This window comes from Phascolarctos cinereus, unplaced genomic scaffold (assembly GCF_003287225.1).
Source record: "Phascolarctos cinereus isolate Bilbo 61053 unplaced genomic scaffold, phaCin_HiC Scaffold_4;HRSCAF=312, whole genome shotgun sequence".
Classification (NCBI taxonomy): Eukaryota; Metazoa; Chordata; class Mammalia; order Diprotodontia; family Phascolarctidae; genus Phascolarctos; species Phascolarctos cinereus.
The window spans coordinates 217,344,525-217,362,423 of NW_027555847.1; the positions used below are offsets into that span (position 1 = coordinate 217,344,525).

The 17,899-nt window shown below is 45.0% G+C and overlaps 1 protein-coding gene across 2 annotated transcripts; it reads right to left on the bottom strand.

Moving 5' to 3' along the window:
- Positions 1-1,614: 1,614 nt before the first annotated feature.
- LOC110201567 (SUN domain-containing protein 2-like) lies at positions 1,615-11,492 on the bottom strand. Of its 2 annotated transcripts, XR_013486032.1 has the most exons (7): positions 11,225-11,492; positions 10,963-11,047; positions 10,612-10,727; positions 10,294-10,461; positions 9,397-9,489; positions 8,794-9,126; positions 1,615-2,296 (listed from the first exon to the last, which is right to left on the bottom strand). XR_013486032.1 is itself a non-coding variant. In XM_020977309.2 (6 exons), the coding sequence occupies exons 1-6, from the start codon at positions 11,447-11,449 to the stop codon at positions 9,013-9,015; spliced, it is 801 nt and encodes a 266-aa protein (XP_020832968.2). In that variant the 5' UTR covers positions 11,450-11,492; the 3' UTR covers positions 7,654-9,012. The 2 variants fall into 2 exon arrangements, 1 of the variants encoding a protein (XP_020832968.2); XM_020977309.2 differs by lacking the exon at positions 1,615-2,296 and having other exon boundaries at positions 7,654-9,126.
- Positions 11,493-17,899: the final 6,407 nt, after the last annotated feature.

The following is a 17,899-nucleotide window of genomic DNA, read 5'->3' on the forward strand; positions in this document are numbered from 1 at the left end:
TCCTAACTGGGTTCTAATCTTATACCTAACACTAACCCTAAACCTAACCTTCACCCTAACAATAAGTGTAACCCTAACCCTAACCCTAACACTGACCTTAAGCCTACTCTTAACCCTAACCCTAATTCCATTCTAACCCTAACTCTAGCCCTAACCCTAATTGGGCTCTAAGATGAAACAAAACACTCAATGGAACTCTAACCTTAACAATCAAACTAATCCTAATTTGGCTTTATTCTTATACCTAACCCTAACCCTAACCTCATCCTAACCCTAACCCTAACCCCTAATATAAACCTAACCCTAAACGTTGAATTGTACTCTGATCCTAACCCTAAACTTCATGTTAACCCTAAGCTAACTGCCATATAACCCTAAATCCAACACTAACCCTAACCATTACACCGAACCTAACCTTAACCCTAAATCTAACCGAGAACTTAAATTGAATCCTTACCTTAATCCTAATACTAACCCTAACTTTAAGTCCACTCTAACCCTATCCCTAACACTAATCTTAACCCTAACCCTAATTGCTCTCCAACCCTAACAGCAACCCTAATCCTAACAAAACCCTAACCCTAAAACTAACCCTAACTCTAATAGTAACCGTATCCCTAATTCCACTCTAACACTAACAGTAACCCTAATTTCGCTCTAACTCTAAAACTAACACTACCCATAGCCCTACCCCAAACCTTAACCCTAACAATTACCTTCATCCTAATTGGGCTCTATTCCTATACCTAACACTAACCCTAATGCTAACCCTAACCCTAACTCTAATTGCACTCTACCCCTAAACATAAACCTAAACCTAACCCTAATTGCTCTGTAATCCTCACCCTAAGGCTAATCCCAACAATGACCTTAACCCTAATTGGGCTAAATTCTTTCACCTGACACCAACCCTATCACTAACCCTAACCCTAATTGCACTCCACCACTAAACATAAACCTAAACCTAACCTTAACTCTAACCCTAATTGCACTATAACCCTAACCGGAATCCTAATTGGGCTCTAATCTTATACCTGACATTATCCCTGACACTAACCCTATCCCTAAACCTAACCCTAACAATAACCCTAACCCTAAAGCTAACACTGATCTTAACAATAACCCTAATACTAATTGTTCTCTAACCCTATACCTAATGCTAACCCTAACCCTAAAAGCGCTCTAACTCTATTACTAAACCTAACCCTAACCTGAACCCTAACTCTAACTGCGCTCTAACCATAAGACTCACCCTAAGACTAATCCTCTAACCATAACACTCACCCTAAGCCTAATCCTAAACCTATCTGTGTAATCTTTTAAAGCTCTTTTGACCTTTATAAAACTTTTCCTTGTAAATCCAGGCTGGCCAGGCCTAGACCCACAAAGAAAGGAGTTTTACAATTTGTGGCTTCCATAGCTGCAGCCCTCAGAAGTCTCTGGCTGCATTGAAAATCCTATAAAGTACGGTTACATACAGAGACACACACCATCACATACAACAAATTGATAGGACAAACAATACATAGTGACATAGTGCACACTTAATGACATAGAGAGAAAAAATTAGAAACTCTTTACAGGAATTGGCTATTATTATTATTCTGAGGAATTTAAAGAGGAAATTGCAATTGTTCCTGTAATTCTGTGTATCTCCCTGTTAACCCCCTTTCTGATGTTGTATTTTACTTGTTCTTGACGTTGTTCAAAATATTCTGACTTCCAAGGGGCAGAGCCAAGATGGCAGAGTGAAAGCAGTGACTTGCTTGAACTCTCCTCCAAACCCCTACAAATACTCATAAAAAATGGCTCTAAACAAATTCTGAAGCAGCAGAACCCACAAAAAGACAGAGTGAACCAAATTTCCAGCCCCAGACAACCTGGATGATTGATCAGAAAGGTGTATCATGCCTTCAGAGGACTGAATTTTGGGCAGCTGTGGAGGTTTCCAGACTCCTCAATCCAGGAATGCCAAAGACAACTTAGAAGGTCAGTGGGAAAAGTCTGTTTCTGTGGTACTCAGAGAGGAAGGCGGGGTTTCATCTCCATTCCCCAAGAGCGTGGCCCTGGGAGGTCTGGCAGCTGCTTCCTGAGCTTCTAGCCCACAGACTGAGGGGGAATCCAGTGGCTGATCAGAGAGGGATTGCAGGGATCTCTTTGCCAGTGCTGAGGCAGGAATCTCGTGCTTTGCCGATTTTAGATCTGGGTCACAGTTCTGGGAGGCAGTGCTGGGGTGAGGAGGAGCGCTGGCATGGTAGAGCTTGTAGTGGCTCTGCAGAGAAACCCCTCCTCACAGCTACAGGAAAGAAAGGAGTACTTGTGGTCACAGGCCAGGAAAGGAAAAAAAAACCTCGCCCCTTATCATATCACCTTGGAAGAACTTAAAATTTACGGGTCCCTACAAGTATCTCTGATCAGAAACAGCTATACAAACCCCTGAAGCTTGGGACAGTACACTCTCCACATTGGAAGCAGACCTTACCTTAACAAAAAGTTTAAAACTCAAGTAATTGGCCAGGATCATGACCAAGCAGCACAAAAACAGTCAGACTATATTATCTTACTTTGGCGAAAAAGAAGATCAAAATCCACAACCAGAAGAAGACAACAAAGTCAAAGCTCCTACATCCAAAGCCTCCAAGAAAAATATAAATCAGTGTCAGACCTTGGAGGAGCTCAAAAGGGATTTTGAGGAGCAAGTAAGAGAAGTAGAGGAAAAACTGGGAAGAGAAATGAGAGTGATGCAAGAAAATCATGAAAAACAAGTCAACAGCTTGCTAAAGGAGACCCCCAAAAATACTGAAGAAAATACCACCTTAAAAAATAGCCTAACCCAAATGGCAAAAGAGGTCCAAAAAGCCAATGAGGACAAAAATGTCCTAAAAAGAAAAATTGGCCAAATGGAAAAGGAAGTCCAAAAGATTACTGAAGGACATACTTCCTTACAAATTAGGATAGAGCAATTGGAAGCTAGTGACTTTATGAGAAATCAAGACACTGTAAAAGAAATCCAAAAGAATGAAAAATTAGAAAACAATGTGAAATATCTCATTGGAAAAACAACTGACCTGGAAAATACACCCAGGAGAGAGAATTTAAAAATTATTGGACTACCTGAAAGCCATGATCAAACAAAGAGCCCAGATGTCATCTTTCAAGAAATTATCAAGGAAAACTGCCCTAATATTTTAGAACCAGAGGGTAAAGTAGAAATTGAAAGAATCCACACATCTCCTCCAGAAAGAGATCTCCAAAGGAAAACCAGGAATGTGATAGCCAAATTCCAGAGTTCCCAAGTCAAGGAGAAAATGTTACAAGCTGCCAGAAGGAAACAATTCAAGTACTGTGGAAACACAATCAGGATAACACAAGATTTAGCAGCTTCTACATTAAAGGACTGCAGGGCATGGAATATAATATTCCAGAGGGCAAAGGAGATAGGATTACAACCAAGAAACACCTACCCAGCAAAACTGAGTACAGTCCTTCAGGGGACAACATGGTCATCCAGTGAAATAGAGGACTTTCAAGCATTCCTGATGAAAAGACCAGAGCTGAATAGAAAATTTGAACTTCAAATACAGGACTCAAGTGGAATATGAAGAGGAAACAAGAAAGAGAAATCATAAGAGACTTATTAAGATTGAACTGTTTACATTCCTGCATGGAAAGATGATATTTATAACTCATGAGACCTTTGTCAGTATTAGGGTAGTTGAAGGGAAAAAAAATTATATATGTATATGTATAGATAGATAGATAGAGGGCACAGGGTGAGTTGAAGATTAAGGTGTCATATTTGGAGAATAACATTAAGGGATGAGAGAAGATCATACTCAGAGAAGAAGAAAGGGAGAAGCAGAATGGGGTAAATTATCTCACAAAAAAAAAGACGAAAAGAAAAGTTTCTTACAGTGGAGGGGAAACAGAGGAAGGTGAGGGAATGAGTGAATCTTATTCTCACAGGATTTAGCTTAAGGAGGGAATAACATGCACATTCAATTGGGTATGGAAATCTATCTTACCCTACAGGAAAATAGGGGGAGAAGGGGACAAGAGAGCAGGGGAATGAGAGAGAGGAGGGCAGATTGGGAAAGGGGGTAATCAGAAGCAAACACTTGGGAGAAGGGACAGGGTCAAAAGAAAGAACAGAATAAATGGGAGGTCAGGATAGGATTAAGGGAAACAGAGTTAGTTTTTCACAACATGTCTACTATGGAAGTGTTTTGCATAACTGCACATGTATAACCTATATTGAGTTGTTTGCCTTTTCAGTGAGGGTGGGTGGGGAGGGAGAAGAGAGAAAATTTGAAACCTAAAATGGTAAAAACACATGTGTAAAAAAATGTTTTCACATGTTACTGGGAAATAAGAAATACAGGAGATGGGGTATAGAAGTCTATCTTGCCCTACAGGAAAATAGAAGGGGAAGGGGATAAGAGAAGGGGGGAGAGATAGAAGAGAGGACAGACTAGGGGAAGGGATATTCAGAATGCATGCCATCTTGGGGTGGGGGTGGGGTGAGATGGGGCAAAAATTTGGAACTCAAAAACTTGTGGAAGTGAATGTTGAAAACGAAAAATAAATACCTTTATATTAAAAACAATATTCTGGCTCCCAAATGAAATAATCTCCAGGATCAAGACATATCTTTAGTATAGAATACCAGTCATATGGGGCTAATGCTGTATTGCATCCATAATTAACTGAAGCCTCTTTTAATTCCTTTCACAATTTAAATTCAAACTGTCTATGAACTCTCATGTTTGTACCTGGGTTATTTACATCTTCCTCCCCCATATACTGGAAATAGCATGGTTTTTGGCACAGCTCATTTGAATTCCATGGGTACTTCCTCTCCCTTTTCCTCTGCTTCTATAATTGCTTTTGCTAATAACCCTTTACAATGTATTCTATGGCTTTTTTGATCTTTATTTATCTCCTCACTATCTTCTCTGTAGGAGCTTGATCTATGTGAAGGTGAAGGATGTGGTGGTGCTGAAGGTGTAATAGATTTTGCATAGATAACATCTTCTACAATTCTAAGCTTTTCCTCAAATATTCTATACATCTCTTCTTCTTCCTCCGTCCCTGACCCCACATCTACCTGAACAATTTTTGTTATTAATACCACATCCTCTGGAGGAGTGAGACATATTTTTTAACACGGCCCAATTTGAGAATATAGCTATGGAGAAAGCACCTGGACCTACTTCTCTATAATATTCACTCATGTATCTGCCCACCATTTCCCATATTTTTAAGTCTATTTTTCCTTCCTGAAAGAACCACGGGCAGCATGTTTCTACACATTCCAAAAATTCCTGTAACTGACCATCTTTCTTTCACTATTTCCTTGAAAAGTTGTAGATCATATTCTCTGTCTTTGCTCTGCTTTGTGTTTTGACCCATACTTTCAATCCCAGGTGTGCCTCCCAAAACCTTCAGTAAGTGCTCCTGGCCTTCCAAAGGGATACTCTTCTCATGCTGCAGCCCTTTTCTTTTCTTACGTTCCTATTACGAAGCCTTTTTTCTTTTCTTTTGCCTATATCCCCACTTTACCCTGGTGTCCTTTGACCCCTAAAACTGCTAAAAGATAGGGTGTTGTGACCTTCCCTCTCTTTACCTTGATTGCACAGCTTGAGCGCCAAGGACCTTCTTTCATAGTGCAGAGATGCCAAGGGTTTTTTCTCCAGAGTTTCCAAGAGAGCTACCTGTCTCTTACCTCTTTGGCTTTGGAGCCTTTATTAGTTGGAGGGTCCAGTTTAAATACTGAAAGCTAACAATCACCCTGGAGGCCCTCCTGGCTAATCCCAGCCCTCAAGTGATACTTTAATTAGACACACCTGTTTGCTATCAAGTTACCTGACTAATCCCACCCTAAGATGTTACTTTAAGTATACACACCTGCTTGCTATGACAGTTCAAGGATTGGTCAGAGGACCCAGGCAGTAGAAATTGGTGCAATAAACCTTATCCTAAGCGGGCTCTAATCCTATACCTAATGCTAACACTAAACTTAACCCTACCTCTAATTGCACTCTAAACCTAACCCTAACCCTAATTGTGCTCTAACCCTAACCATAGCCCTAACCCTCACCCTAATCCTAACCCTAATTGCCCTCTAACCCTAAACCAAACCCTATCCCTAACTCTAATTGCACTGTACCCCTAAATATAAACCTAACCCTAACCCAAACCCTAAATGAAATTGAATCCTAATCCTAACCATATCCCTAACCCTAACCCTAACTGTAACCCCTAACCCTCAACCTTAATTCCACTCTAACCCTAACCCTAACCCTAACCCTAACACTATGACAATAAACTTCAGGGTTAGGGTTAGAGTGCAGTTAGGGTTAGGGTTACTGCGAAGCTTACTGTCATAGTGTTAGGGTTAGGTTAGGGTTAGGTTTAGGGTTACATTGGAATTAGGGTTGAGGGTGAGGGTTAGGGTTAGGGTTAGGGCTGTGGTTAGTGTTAGTGTTAGGGTTAGGATTTGGGTTAGAGTACATTAGGGTTAAGGTTAGGATTAGGGTTAGATTTATGTTTAGGGTTAGGGTGCAATTAGAGTTAGGGTTAGGTTTATCGTTAGGGTTAGCGTTAGGTATAGGAATAGAGCCCAATTAATATTAAGGTTATTGTTAGTGTTCGGGTTAGGGTTAGGGTTTGGGTTAGTATTAGGTTTAGGGTTAGGGTTAGGGTTGGAGCACTGTTAGGGTTAGGATTTGTTTTAGGGTTAGCATTAGGGTTAGAGTGAACAGCTTATTAGGGTTAGGGTTAGTGTTAGGGTGAGGTTAGGTATAGGATTGGAGCCCAATTTGGATTAGGGTTGTTGTTAGTGTTAGGGTTAAGGTTAGGATTAAGGTTAGGGTTGGAGTTAGGGTTAGGGTTGGGATCAGAGTTCAATTAGGCTCAGGGTTAGGATTGGCTTAGTTTTATGTTTAGGGGTAGAGTGCAATTAGAGTTAGGGTTAGGGTTAGCATTTGGGTTAGTGTTAGGTATAGAAATAAAGCTCATTTAGGATTAGGGTTATTGCTTGGGTTAGTGTTAAGGTTATTGTTAGGGTTAGGGTTAGTTTTAGTGTTAGGTTTCAGGGTTATGGTTAGGAATGAGGTTTAGGGTTAGGGTCAGGTTTAGGGTCAGAGCACAATTAAGGTTAGGGGTAGGGTTAGGGTTAAGTGTAATTAGGCTTGAGGTTAGGATTAGGGTTCAAGTGCACTTAGGGTTAAGGTTAGGTTCAGTGTTAGGGTGAGGGTGAGAGTCAGGGAGAAATTAGTGTTAGGAGTAGTTTTAGGGTTCGAGTTAGGCTTAGGGTTAGGGTTGGTGGGGATTAGCCTTAGTGTCAGAACAGAAAGTGTTAGGGTTAAAAAGGGTTAGAAAGGGAGTAGGTTTATTGTTAGAAATGAATTATTATCATTAGAGTTAGAGTAAGGGATAAGGTTAATGTTATGGTTAGGATTAGGGTTGGAGCGCAGTTAGTGTTAGTGTTAGGGTTAGGGTTAGAGCATTATTAGAATTCGATTAGAGTTAGGGTTATGGTTAGGGTTTTTGTTAGGGGTAGGGTTAGGTTTAGGGTTAGTGTTGGGGTTAGTGTTAGGTATAAGATTAGAGCCCAATTAATATTAGGGTTATTGTTAGGGTTGGGGTTAGGGTTAGGGTTAGGGTTAGGATTACAGTGCAATTAGGGTTAGGGTTAGGGTTAGGTTTAAGTTTATGTTTAAGGGTAGAGTGCAATTAGAGTTAGGGTTAGGTTTAGCGTTAGGGTTAGCCTTAAGTATAGGAATGGAGCCCAGTTAATATTAAGGTTATTGTTAGTGTTAGGGTTAAGGTTTGGGTTAGGATTAGGGTTAGATTTATGTTTAGGGTTAGAGTGCAATTAGAGTTAGGGTTAGGTTTAGCGTTAGGGTTAGCCTTAAGTATAGGAACAGAGCCCAATTAATATTAAGGTTATTGTTAGTGTTAGGGTTAGGGTTAGGGTTTGGGTTACAGGTAAGGTGAGTGTTAAGATTATTAGGATTAGGGTAAGGGTTAGTGTTAGGGATTAGTGTTAGGTATAGCATTAGAGCCCAATTTGGATTAGGGTTGTTGTTAGTGTTAGGGTTAGAGTGGAGAATGAGGGTCTCTGGGCTCTCGAGGGGCAGGCAGGAGAAATCTCGTACCAGCGGCATAGGGGAAGTTCTTCTCCCCATGGCTGGTAGCTGTACTCTGGACCCAGCTTCCTTTCAGCAGTAGCTAATTCATAACTTGTGTATGTAATGCTACTGCCTTTGCCACACACCTGCAACCTTCCAGTCCTCTCTAAAGGAAGCCCCAGTGGGTAGGAGGGGCCACCAAGCCATGGGTACATCCCCAGCTGCCGTACTAAATGCCAGTGCAGGTAATCCTGGGGGCAGAACTTCCCTGAAATCCAGGCCATTGGCCTTGTTAGAATCAAAAGCACAGACAGGTGCGGTCATTCCCAGGTACTTCGGATTTCAAAGACTGCACCCATCATGGCCAGTGGTAAAGAGAACCATGCAAGGTCCCATGGAGAGCGGCATTAGCCACCTGCTGGAGTGTGCCCATGTGGGACTGGCTCCCAGTCTGCCCTTTGCCGCTGCCCAGTTTATCATGCCCTTACTGCACCAAATTCCTTGCCCTAGACCCAGGGTGGTGTAAGCTGTGTTTCTGTGGGACTGCTGCTGAGCATAGCAAGGCCCTCACTACTCCCTACCACCCCCCCAACATCTAATACAGAGCTATTTCTACACGTCTTGGAGGTAGGCAGGGCTTGGCAGGGAGCTGAGGCACCTGACACTGCAGATGCTGTGGATTGAAACAGAAATTGCTCAGCTGGTGGTCTCATCCATATCATAGAGGGCTTGGTGGGGCAAGATGGCTCCAGGGAGGTGGGCTCCCACGTTCTGTCTCTTTCCCAGAAGTCACAGTGGCCAGAAGGGACGAGGAGGTGGGAGAACTGCTTGCTTGTGGCTGACAGAGGAAAGGGTGAAGGGACCCGGCAGGGAGGTTCTAATTGGCAGGCTTGCCATGGACCCGGAAGCGGTAAATGCAAGTATAGTCCGGGTGACCCCAGTTGCTCAAAACTTGAAGCTGTACCAGCTGGTATGGGGCTGTGCCGTTGCCCTGTGGGAAGAGGAGAGTGGGTCAGGGAGACCCGAGATCCCTTCATGGATGCCCAGCCCCCACAGGCTTTCTGCCCAGGCTTCCTTCCAAGAGCAGTGGCTGAATTGAGCCCTAAGCTTATCCCTCAGCTTCTTCTCAGACCTGTTGGGACCTGGCTTCCACTGCAGCCACTTGCCGAGCCACAGCGTCCTCATGGCTGGTGATCCAGCCCTTGAGGTCAGCAGCATGCCTGGGTCACTGGGTGAGTGATGTGGGACGAGCCCTCCATACCTGAAAGTGGAAGGTCTGAATGGCCTCCCCAGCATTATCATAGGTGAACTTCGCCAGGGCCACCCCTTCCACCTGGGAATCTTCACTGAGCCCCTGCACAGAAGGAAAAACAAGGGGAATGGAAGGATGGACAAATGGATGGCCGCAGTGGGGTGCAGGAAAGAGGTGCTATTAGGACGAGAATCCAAATCAGCCCATGGAGGGAAAAACGCGGGAGGTGGCAGGGAGAGGAGGCGGCAGACAAGGAGGGTATGTTGGGAGGGAAAGAGAAGCAAAGACAATCCACCCTGACGTTGCCTTTCTCGATCCCCTCATCTTCTAGCATCTCTCTCACTAATTCAATAGACAGAGCCTTTCTGCTCCCAGCCCTTTGGCCTTCTTCTCAGCCTCTTCCCCAAAGCTGCTGAATGGCTTGGGAGAAACCCCTTCAGCTTGTGTGCCTCACTTTCTTCATCTGTATCAGGATTTGGGGCCTGAAGTATCCCTGTCCCTCTGCATATTTCACCTTCTCTTCTGGCTCCATCTTTTCTCCCAAATCCTCCTTATGTGGCTGTTCCATGTCTGCCCTGTCTAGGTGACTCTGTAGGGAATGGCGATCCCGTCCCTGCCCAAGTCGCCCAGGGGACACCTGCTCATGGAGGCCACTGGCTACAATAAAGGACCCTAAGGCACATTGCAATCTTCTGCTTCTTGCTGCTGTGGTTGTCTTTTCCTGGCTCCTCCCTAAGAAGAGGAGGAGGAGCAACAGGCCTGGCCCGAGGAGTGAAGAGGCCAGCCTTAAATGTCACCTCTGTACAATGGGCACATCCTTCCATTTTTCACCTCGAAATGCTGCTGCTGTTAAGAAAGGGCTTTCCATACTTCGCGAAAGGAGAGCTGCCAGGCTCAGGTACTCACCAAGATGACGAAGTCCTTGGGGGCGCTGGTGATGTTGCTGACTGGGGACAGGGCTCTGGGCACGTGCTCCAAAGTGACGGCAGTGAGGTGGATGCGGGCAGACAAGCGAACCCCAACAAAGCCCTGGGGGCCCCGGAATGCCCAGCAGTTGCCGGGGTAGACATTTGGCTGTGGGTGGAAGACAAATCATGTGAAAGGTGGCGGCGCATGGGCCAGATGCAGATCCTGGGGCCCCTGTGCTTTGAGGGCCCAGCCCCCACAGAGGAGGGGGAGATGGCAGGCAGAGAGCCAAGCTGGGGAACCTTTCTTCAGCCCTACCTGGATTATGGCTCTTTGGGTCTGGAAATGATACCACAAGGGGATACCAAACAGACTGATTACGGCCGTCCTGGTGCCATAGGTCTCTGAGCTGTGGCTACTGAGGATGCTGGCCCCTGAAAGAGCAACAGAGAGAAAAGGTGGAGGGGGCAACCCAAGGGCTGGCAGGACACAGAGATGGCTTAGGGTAACCCTCAAGGAGAGAGGGCACTACGGGGGCATCTTCCCTCCTAAATGCCCCAGCCCAGGAAGGGCATCCCCAGTTGTCATTTCTTCCTGTCTCCTAATGGCTATCCTGATTTTGCATTCCCTCTTGTCCCAAAGCCCTCTGGTTTTCTGTAGGTCACCTACCTGAGGACTCCAAGGCATAATCCACCAGCCCAATGCGATCTTCACTATACAGTTTCAGGGCCTGCCGCACGATCTCACGCACTTCCTAAAAGACAGGCATGCACCCTCGTGGGCTGGGCCACCTGCAGGCTCCGCCCAGCCCCTGTAGGGGATGGGCAAGCATGCTACCTGCTCAGCCTGGGCTTCCCCCTTCCTCTTGGCAGGCTCCTCTCAGGGCAAACCATGACCCTAAGCAGGAGACAGGCAGAGGGGCCAGGCTCACCTCCTCTGTCACCCCCGTGGTCACTCCTTCTTCCAGAAGGGTCAGCCTCAAGTCAGCAGCAACTTTGCTGGCAGTCTTGTCCTGCTCCTCTGCCATATGCCTGAGGAGTCTTTGCTCCAGGTCCCAAAGCTGAGCCTGCACCTCCTCTAGCTGTGTAAGTCCGGCCTTAGTGCCCTTGTCTCCAACAAAGTATTCCTGGATTAAAGCTGGGACGTGAGACTCCATCTAGAAGCCACCAGAGGAAACAGCTCAGCAGGCACCCGAGAAACAGCAGGGGAGGAAGGAAGAGGGCCTGGACAGGGCCTGGCATGTCTAGAGACATCTGAGAGGTCAGGGCCAGCACATGCCTGCCTGGTGCCAGAGAAGGGATGGTGGTGAACCAAAGGACTGGCATTTCTCCACTGCCTTTGAGGTTTGCAGAAAAGATCTCATTGGGACCTGATATTATCCCACTTGACAGATGAGGAAAATCTCGTCCATGTCACAATGTCCCCCCAAGAGGCTCAATCTTTAGCAAGTGCCCTGTGGAAACCTCAGATGGTTGCAGCTCCCTGGGCAGCTATCCGGGCAGCAGCAGCCCACCTGAGATCAAGGGGCATGCATTGCTTAACCAGGGGACTCAATCACTGCGCAGGGCCACCATCTTTTCTCGCCAAAGGTGGATTTCTTGGGCCATTGCAGCCTGTCTCTGGCTGATGGCCGCCAGCTCCTGCCTCAGGCCAGCCAGCTGGGCCTCCAGGGAAGCCATCTCCTTTGGCCTTTTGTCCTGGGAGTCTTCCTGGGACAAACTAGCCAGTGACAAAAGGAAAACTCAGGATCAACCTTGGCATAGGCACTTGGAGGATGGACTCCAACAGAACAAGTGTCACCTGAAGAAAAGCACCACCCAATGGAAAGCACAGAGCCACAGAACTGGCTGCAAGGCTTCACTGACATCTGCTCCCTGGGGGACCCTGGCTAGGTCATTTCCCTCTGGGGCCACAGTAACCTCATCTGCACTCTGAGGTCCCTCCTAGATGGGATCAAGCCTATGGACATGCTAACCCAAGTGTTCTGGCTCCACTGACCTGCCCTCAACCCCCCAGGCAACTGTTTCCCTGGTGTAGCTTTCTTGCCCTCCTGCCCTCCTCTTCTCTTTGTCAGTCAGTTTGGGGCCTTACCCTTGCCACTCAGACATGTGCTGAGCACCCCGCTTTCCAGCTCCTGTAAGGAAAAAGAGACATAATGAAACTGATGAAAACATCAGCGCTGCACTCTGGGGCTTGGCCTCCTATGGCTGGGCCCTGTCTGCTGAGGAGGATATGAGTCGCTACAAACTGCTGGGCTCCAGAAATCTTGACCTTAAGTCCCAGCTAGACTTTCAGAGCCTGGGCTCCTCTTCTACCATCCCACCAAGAGGCCTCCAAGGTCAGCTGGGATTAGGCACAAACCACTGTCCCCAGAGTGGTGAGGTCATTTGTTAGTCCCTGAGAAAGTTTCAAACTCAGCTCTTAAGTCACATGGACAATCTTATTCCTCCCTAATCTTTTCATATATAACTAACAGAGCCCAACAGTAAGAGACAGAAAGTGAAATTCCATTTAAAATTACTGTAGGCACCATAAAATATTTCAGAGTCTACCTGCCAAAACAAATAAAGTCAAATGTAAACAACTGGAAAAATAGGAGTTGGTCATGACTAAGCTAAGCTCAGATGGTAAAAAAAGACAATTCTACCTAAATTAATTTATTTATTCAGTGTGATACCAAACAAACTACCAATAATTATTTTCTAGAGCTAGAAAAAACAATAACAAAATTCATCTGGAAGAAGAAAAGGTACTGAATATCAAGGGAACTAATGAAAAGAAATGCAAGGGAAGGTGGCCCAGCTCTACTAGCTCTTCAATTGTATCATAAAGCAGCAAGCATCAAAACTACTTGGTACTGGCTAAGAAACAGAATAGGGGATCAGTGGAATAGTTTAAGTAGGCAAGACACAACAGTCAATTGACCATACTAATCTACTATTTGAGAAATCCAATGACTCCAGCTTTTGGGATCAGAAATCCCTATTTAACAAAACCTACTGTGAAAACTGGAAAAGAATGTGGCAGAAACTGGGCTGAGACCACCATTTTACATCCTATACCAAGATAAAGTCAAAATGGGGGCAGAATTCAAATATAAAGAATGAGACTATAACCAAACAAGGAGAGCAAGGAATAGTTTACCTTTCAGATCTATGGAGAAGGGAAGAATTTATGACCCAAGAAGAGATAGAGAACATTATATGTAATGCCAAATGGATAATTTTGCTTACATTGAATTGAAAAGTTTTTTTGCAGAAACAAAGCCAATGCATCCAAGATGAGAAGGGAAGCAGAAAACCAGGAGAGAATTTTTGCAACAAGGGTCTCTGATAAAGGCCTCATTTCTAAAATATGTAGAGAATGGGGTCAAAATGATAAGGATACAAGTCATTCCCCAATTGATAAATGGTCAAAGGATATGAACAAGCAGTTCTCAGAGGAAGAAATTAAAGCTGTCTAGAACCATATGAAAAAATGTTCTAACTCACTACTGATTTGAAAAATGCAAGTCAACAGGACTCTGAGGTGCCACATCACACTTATCAGATTGGCTAATGTGACAAAACAGGATGATGGTCAATGTTAGAGAAAATGTGGGAAAATTGGAACACTAATGCATTGTCAGTAGAGTTGTGACCTGATCTAACCATTCTGGAGAGCAATTTGGAACTATGCCCAAAGGGCTCAAAAATTGTGCCTACCTTTTCACCCAGTGATACCACTTCTACTTTTGTTTCCCAAAGAGATCATAAAAAATGGGAAAAAGACACACATGTACAAAAAAATTAGTCGCTTTTATTGTAGTGGAGGACAATTGGAAATTGAGGGGATGCCCATCAACTGGGGAATGGCTGAACAAGTTGTGGTATGTGAATGTGGTGGAATCCTATTGTGCTATAAGAAATGATGAGCTGGTGGACTTTAGAAAAACCTAGAAAGATTTATATAAACTGATGCTGAGGGAAATGAGCAGAACCAGGAAAATATTGTACACAGTAACAGCCATACTCTGTGATGACTGACTTTGATAGATTTGGCTCTTCTTAGCAATGCAAGGATGTAAGACAACTCCAAAAGACTCATGATGGAAAAGGCTACCCACATGCAGAGAAAGAACAATGGAGTCTGAATACAGATGGAAGCATACTATTTGATCTCCTTTTACTTTGTTGTTTTGTTTTATTGCTTCATTCTCATGGTTCCTCCCATTAGTTCTAACTGTACTTTACATCATGACTGATGGGAATATATACTTCACATGAATGTATAAGTAGAGCCTGTATCAGATTGCACACCATCTTGGGAGGAGGGGAGAGGGAGGGAGAGATAATTTAAAACTCAAAATCTTATGGAAGTGAATCTTAAAAACCATCAATTAATTAATTATTTTTTAAAAAGAAGAAGAAGAAAAAATGCTTGGAAATGTGACCAAAATAAAATTTTGTGGAGCTTCTTATACAAAAAAAAAAGGAATTTAAGTAAAAATGGTGGAACACAGAGCTGAAGAAAGCTGATGTCAATCCTACTGGAAAGGAAGAAAAAATAAGACAAAATGACCTGCTGGCTTTCCCCCCATCAGGTGTCTGTGGTGCTTTGTCCAGTAGACAAATAGTGAAAGGCTATGAACAGGCATTTTTCAGAGAAGAAATACAAGGGATCAATGACCAAATGAAAAAAATGCTCTGAATCACGAATAAGTAGAGAAATGCCCATGAAGGCAACTCTAAGATTCTACCCTCTACCCGTCAGGTTGGCAAAGAGGACAATCAGGCAAAGTAACGTAAGTTGAGGAGGCTGTGAGAAGTCAGGCACATTACTGTTCAACTAGAGTGCGTAGAACTCTAGGCCTGGTCTCAGATAGTTAGTTGCTGTGTGATCCTGGGTAAGATAATTCACCCCGTTTGCCTCCATTTCCTCATCTTTAAAAATAACCTGGAGACGGAAATGGGAAACCACTCCAGGATCTTTGCTAAGAAAATTCCCAAATGGAATGGTGAAAAGTACACCTCACCAGACATGACTCAACAACAATGCTCTAAGTAGACACTGGAAACTAGTACAGCCATTCTGGAAACTAGTTATGAGCATTGCCCCCAAAGATAATAAAACATGTCTACTCACTCACCTGCAAGACAACTCCTAGGCCTATCCCCCAAAGAGATCAAAGAGGAAAAAGTCCGATATGGACAGGAATATTGATGGCCAATTTTTCTTGCTGTGACAAAAAACTGGAAACCCCCCCACTTGGCAAGAGCTGAACAAATGATGAAGTTGGAAAAAAAGAAATTATGGAGTAGGGATTGAATAGGGTTTGAATCTACCATACTCTTAGAAATAATGAAAGGGGTGGTGTTCAGAGAAAGCTGGGAAGACTTGTATGAACTGATGTGGAGAAGAGTGAGCAGAAGCACAAAGACAAACCACTGTGAAAGACTTCAGAACTCTGTTGAAGGCAGTGATCAACTACTCTTCTGGCAAATGATGCAACTTCTGACAGAGGGGATGGACTCAAGGCAGAAGGAGAAATACATCTTTTAGACATGGCCAAGGAGGAACTGTTTTGCTTGTCTCTGTACGTTTGTAACAAGTGATTTGTTTTTCAGTTTTTCAAATGGATAGGAGGTGGGAAGAAAACAAAATAGATTCTTGTTCATTAAAAGAATGAAAACAAAAGCAGCTTTCTCCGGCTAATGTGGCTTCTCCCTCCTCTGACGCCTGCAGAGCTGACCCTGGGATCTCAAAGACAGTGGCACCAGAGGACACCAGCTAGCAGATTCTGCCAAACCAGGGTTGCCTTCAAGGAGGGCACGGCAATAGGCTGTATGGCTGCCCTATGAGAAAAAGCAGAGCCAACACCCTCTAATGCTTCACTCCCATTTGTCCTGTTAGATCTTGTTTGTACCTAGATGTCTCCTCATGAGGCATCCTCAAGGGCAAGGACTGTGGGGTTGTTTGTTTGGTTTTGCCTTGGGACAGTGCCTGACCCACAGTAGGCCGTGATTAATAAGTGCTGCTTGGCTGAGTAACCCTGGGTTGAGAGAAATGAACTGGATGGTGAGTGAGTTGTCTGTCTGTCCTGTGCAAAGCTTTCCTGGCACTCAGTGGGGCGCTCACCTGGAAATATGGTGTGAATTCTTCTGATTCCCACACATCCTCTCTCCTGCTGCTACCCTTCACTGCCCACCAGGAGAACATAGCAGGGTGGAAGGGCCAGATTCCAGAGGGGTAGAAATACCAAGCATCTAGCACATGGGAAGAAAGGCTAATCTGAGGCAGAGTCTCAAGAGCCAGAACAGAACTCCATCCGGACTGACTCTGGCAGTGTCACATCTATGGGGGCATAGACCCCAGCCCAATGGAGGCAGATGCATGAGGGGCATCATGATCTGGAAGGCTACAGCTAGAGTCCCTTCTACCCCAAGAGTTCACTCTCTCATGATCCTCTCAGAAGTCATTAGACACATTTGGATGATGGCAAAAATGAGGGATAAGAATAAGCTGGGGAGAGGACATGGAGACTGAAGCCAGAAGTCCTGCCTCCTGGTCCCAAGCCTGGTCAACACAGAGCCATGTCCTTCTGAATGAGGACCAGGATGCTCTACAGAGAGGCTGCCTGCGGACAGACCCTGGTGACCGTCGGGTTGTGGTGTCCTAATTTCTGAGGTGGACTTTATCTCAGGGCTGAGTAATGTCATGGCTCCTGACCAAGAGTCCAGCCCTTCTGGGATCATCCAGGGAGGACCACCCTGCCTGTTCTCACCAAAGAAAAGGGATGAAGCCCTCCAGACCTGGCAATGGGCATGTCCTGCCCTCATAACCAATTCCTTCCTAACTCAGCTCCTCTACCAATCCCCCACCCTCCAGTGCCTTGTCAGTGACCACGGAGGGCACAGATAAAACACCTCCTTGCTTAAAGTGCAGGACATCCTCAAAGTGGGCAGCACAACCACCCATACCCTGTAGCCTGAGGCTCTGAGGCCTGCATATAGAAAATGCACAATAAATGTTTGTTGGGTTGAATGGAGAGGAGAATGAGAGACAAGGCATAACTCTCACATTTTAGGCATGAGAACTTGCCCATACGTGACCTGGTTCCCTTTTGTCAGGGTTTTTGTCCCTTTGGCTCCCTAAAGGCTCCCCTTCAAAGCTCTGTCTTCAAAACTTTCCTTTGGCTGCCCTGTCCCCAAGGCCTTATCTGTCCCCCCCTACCCTAACTGCCCACCCCAGCTGCCCTAGGGACTCAAGTATGCTCACCATAATCCAGTGAAGCCACAAGCAACAGCATCCCCAAGACAGAGAGGAGCAACTTCTTTCCGGTGGAAAAGCTCCTGGATTTCATTGTGATGAAGGAGATGTTAGTGCCTGCCCTTCCCCATCACAGGATCTGGTGAGACCCTCTCTGAGTGCCAAATGAAACACCCAAAGTGTGTGCCCCCCTCACACTTACCCCTTGCCACTGGGCACCGAACATGTGGAGACCTGGGGTTTAATGGACAGCCCTCAGGGTAAAGTGCGAGTAGAAAACTTGGCCTTTGTGAAATGTATTCATGTTGTTATGATAGGTGACATGCTGCCCTTTGTGAGGTCAAGTGGAAGATGTCTC

Excerpts from the sequence above, each read along its gene's own strand:
- LOC110201567 (XM_020977309.2), bottom strand. The coding sequence starts at position 11,449 with ATGGAGTCTCACGTCCCAGCTTTAATCCAGGAATACTTTGTTGGAGAC. Across the intron at positions 10,728-10,962 it reads TTATGCCTTGGAGTCCTCAG|GGGCCAGCATCCTCAGTAGC; the intron begins GTAGGTGACCTA and ends TTGCTCTTTCAG. Across the intron at positions 9,127-9,396 it reads TTCAGACCTTCCACTTTCAG|GGCAACGGCACAGCCCCATA; the intron begins GTATGGAGGGCT and ends CTCTTCCCACAG.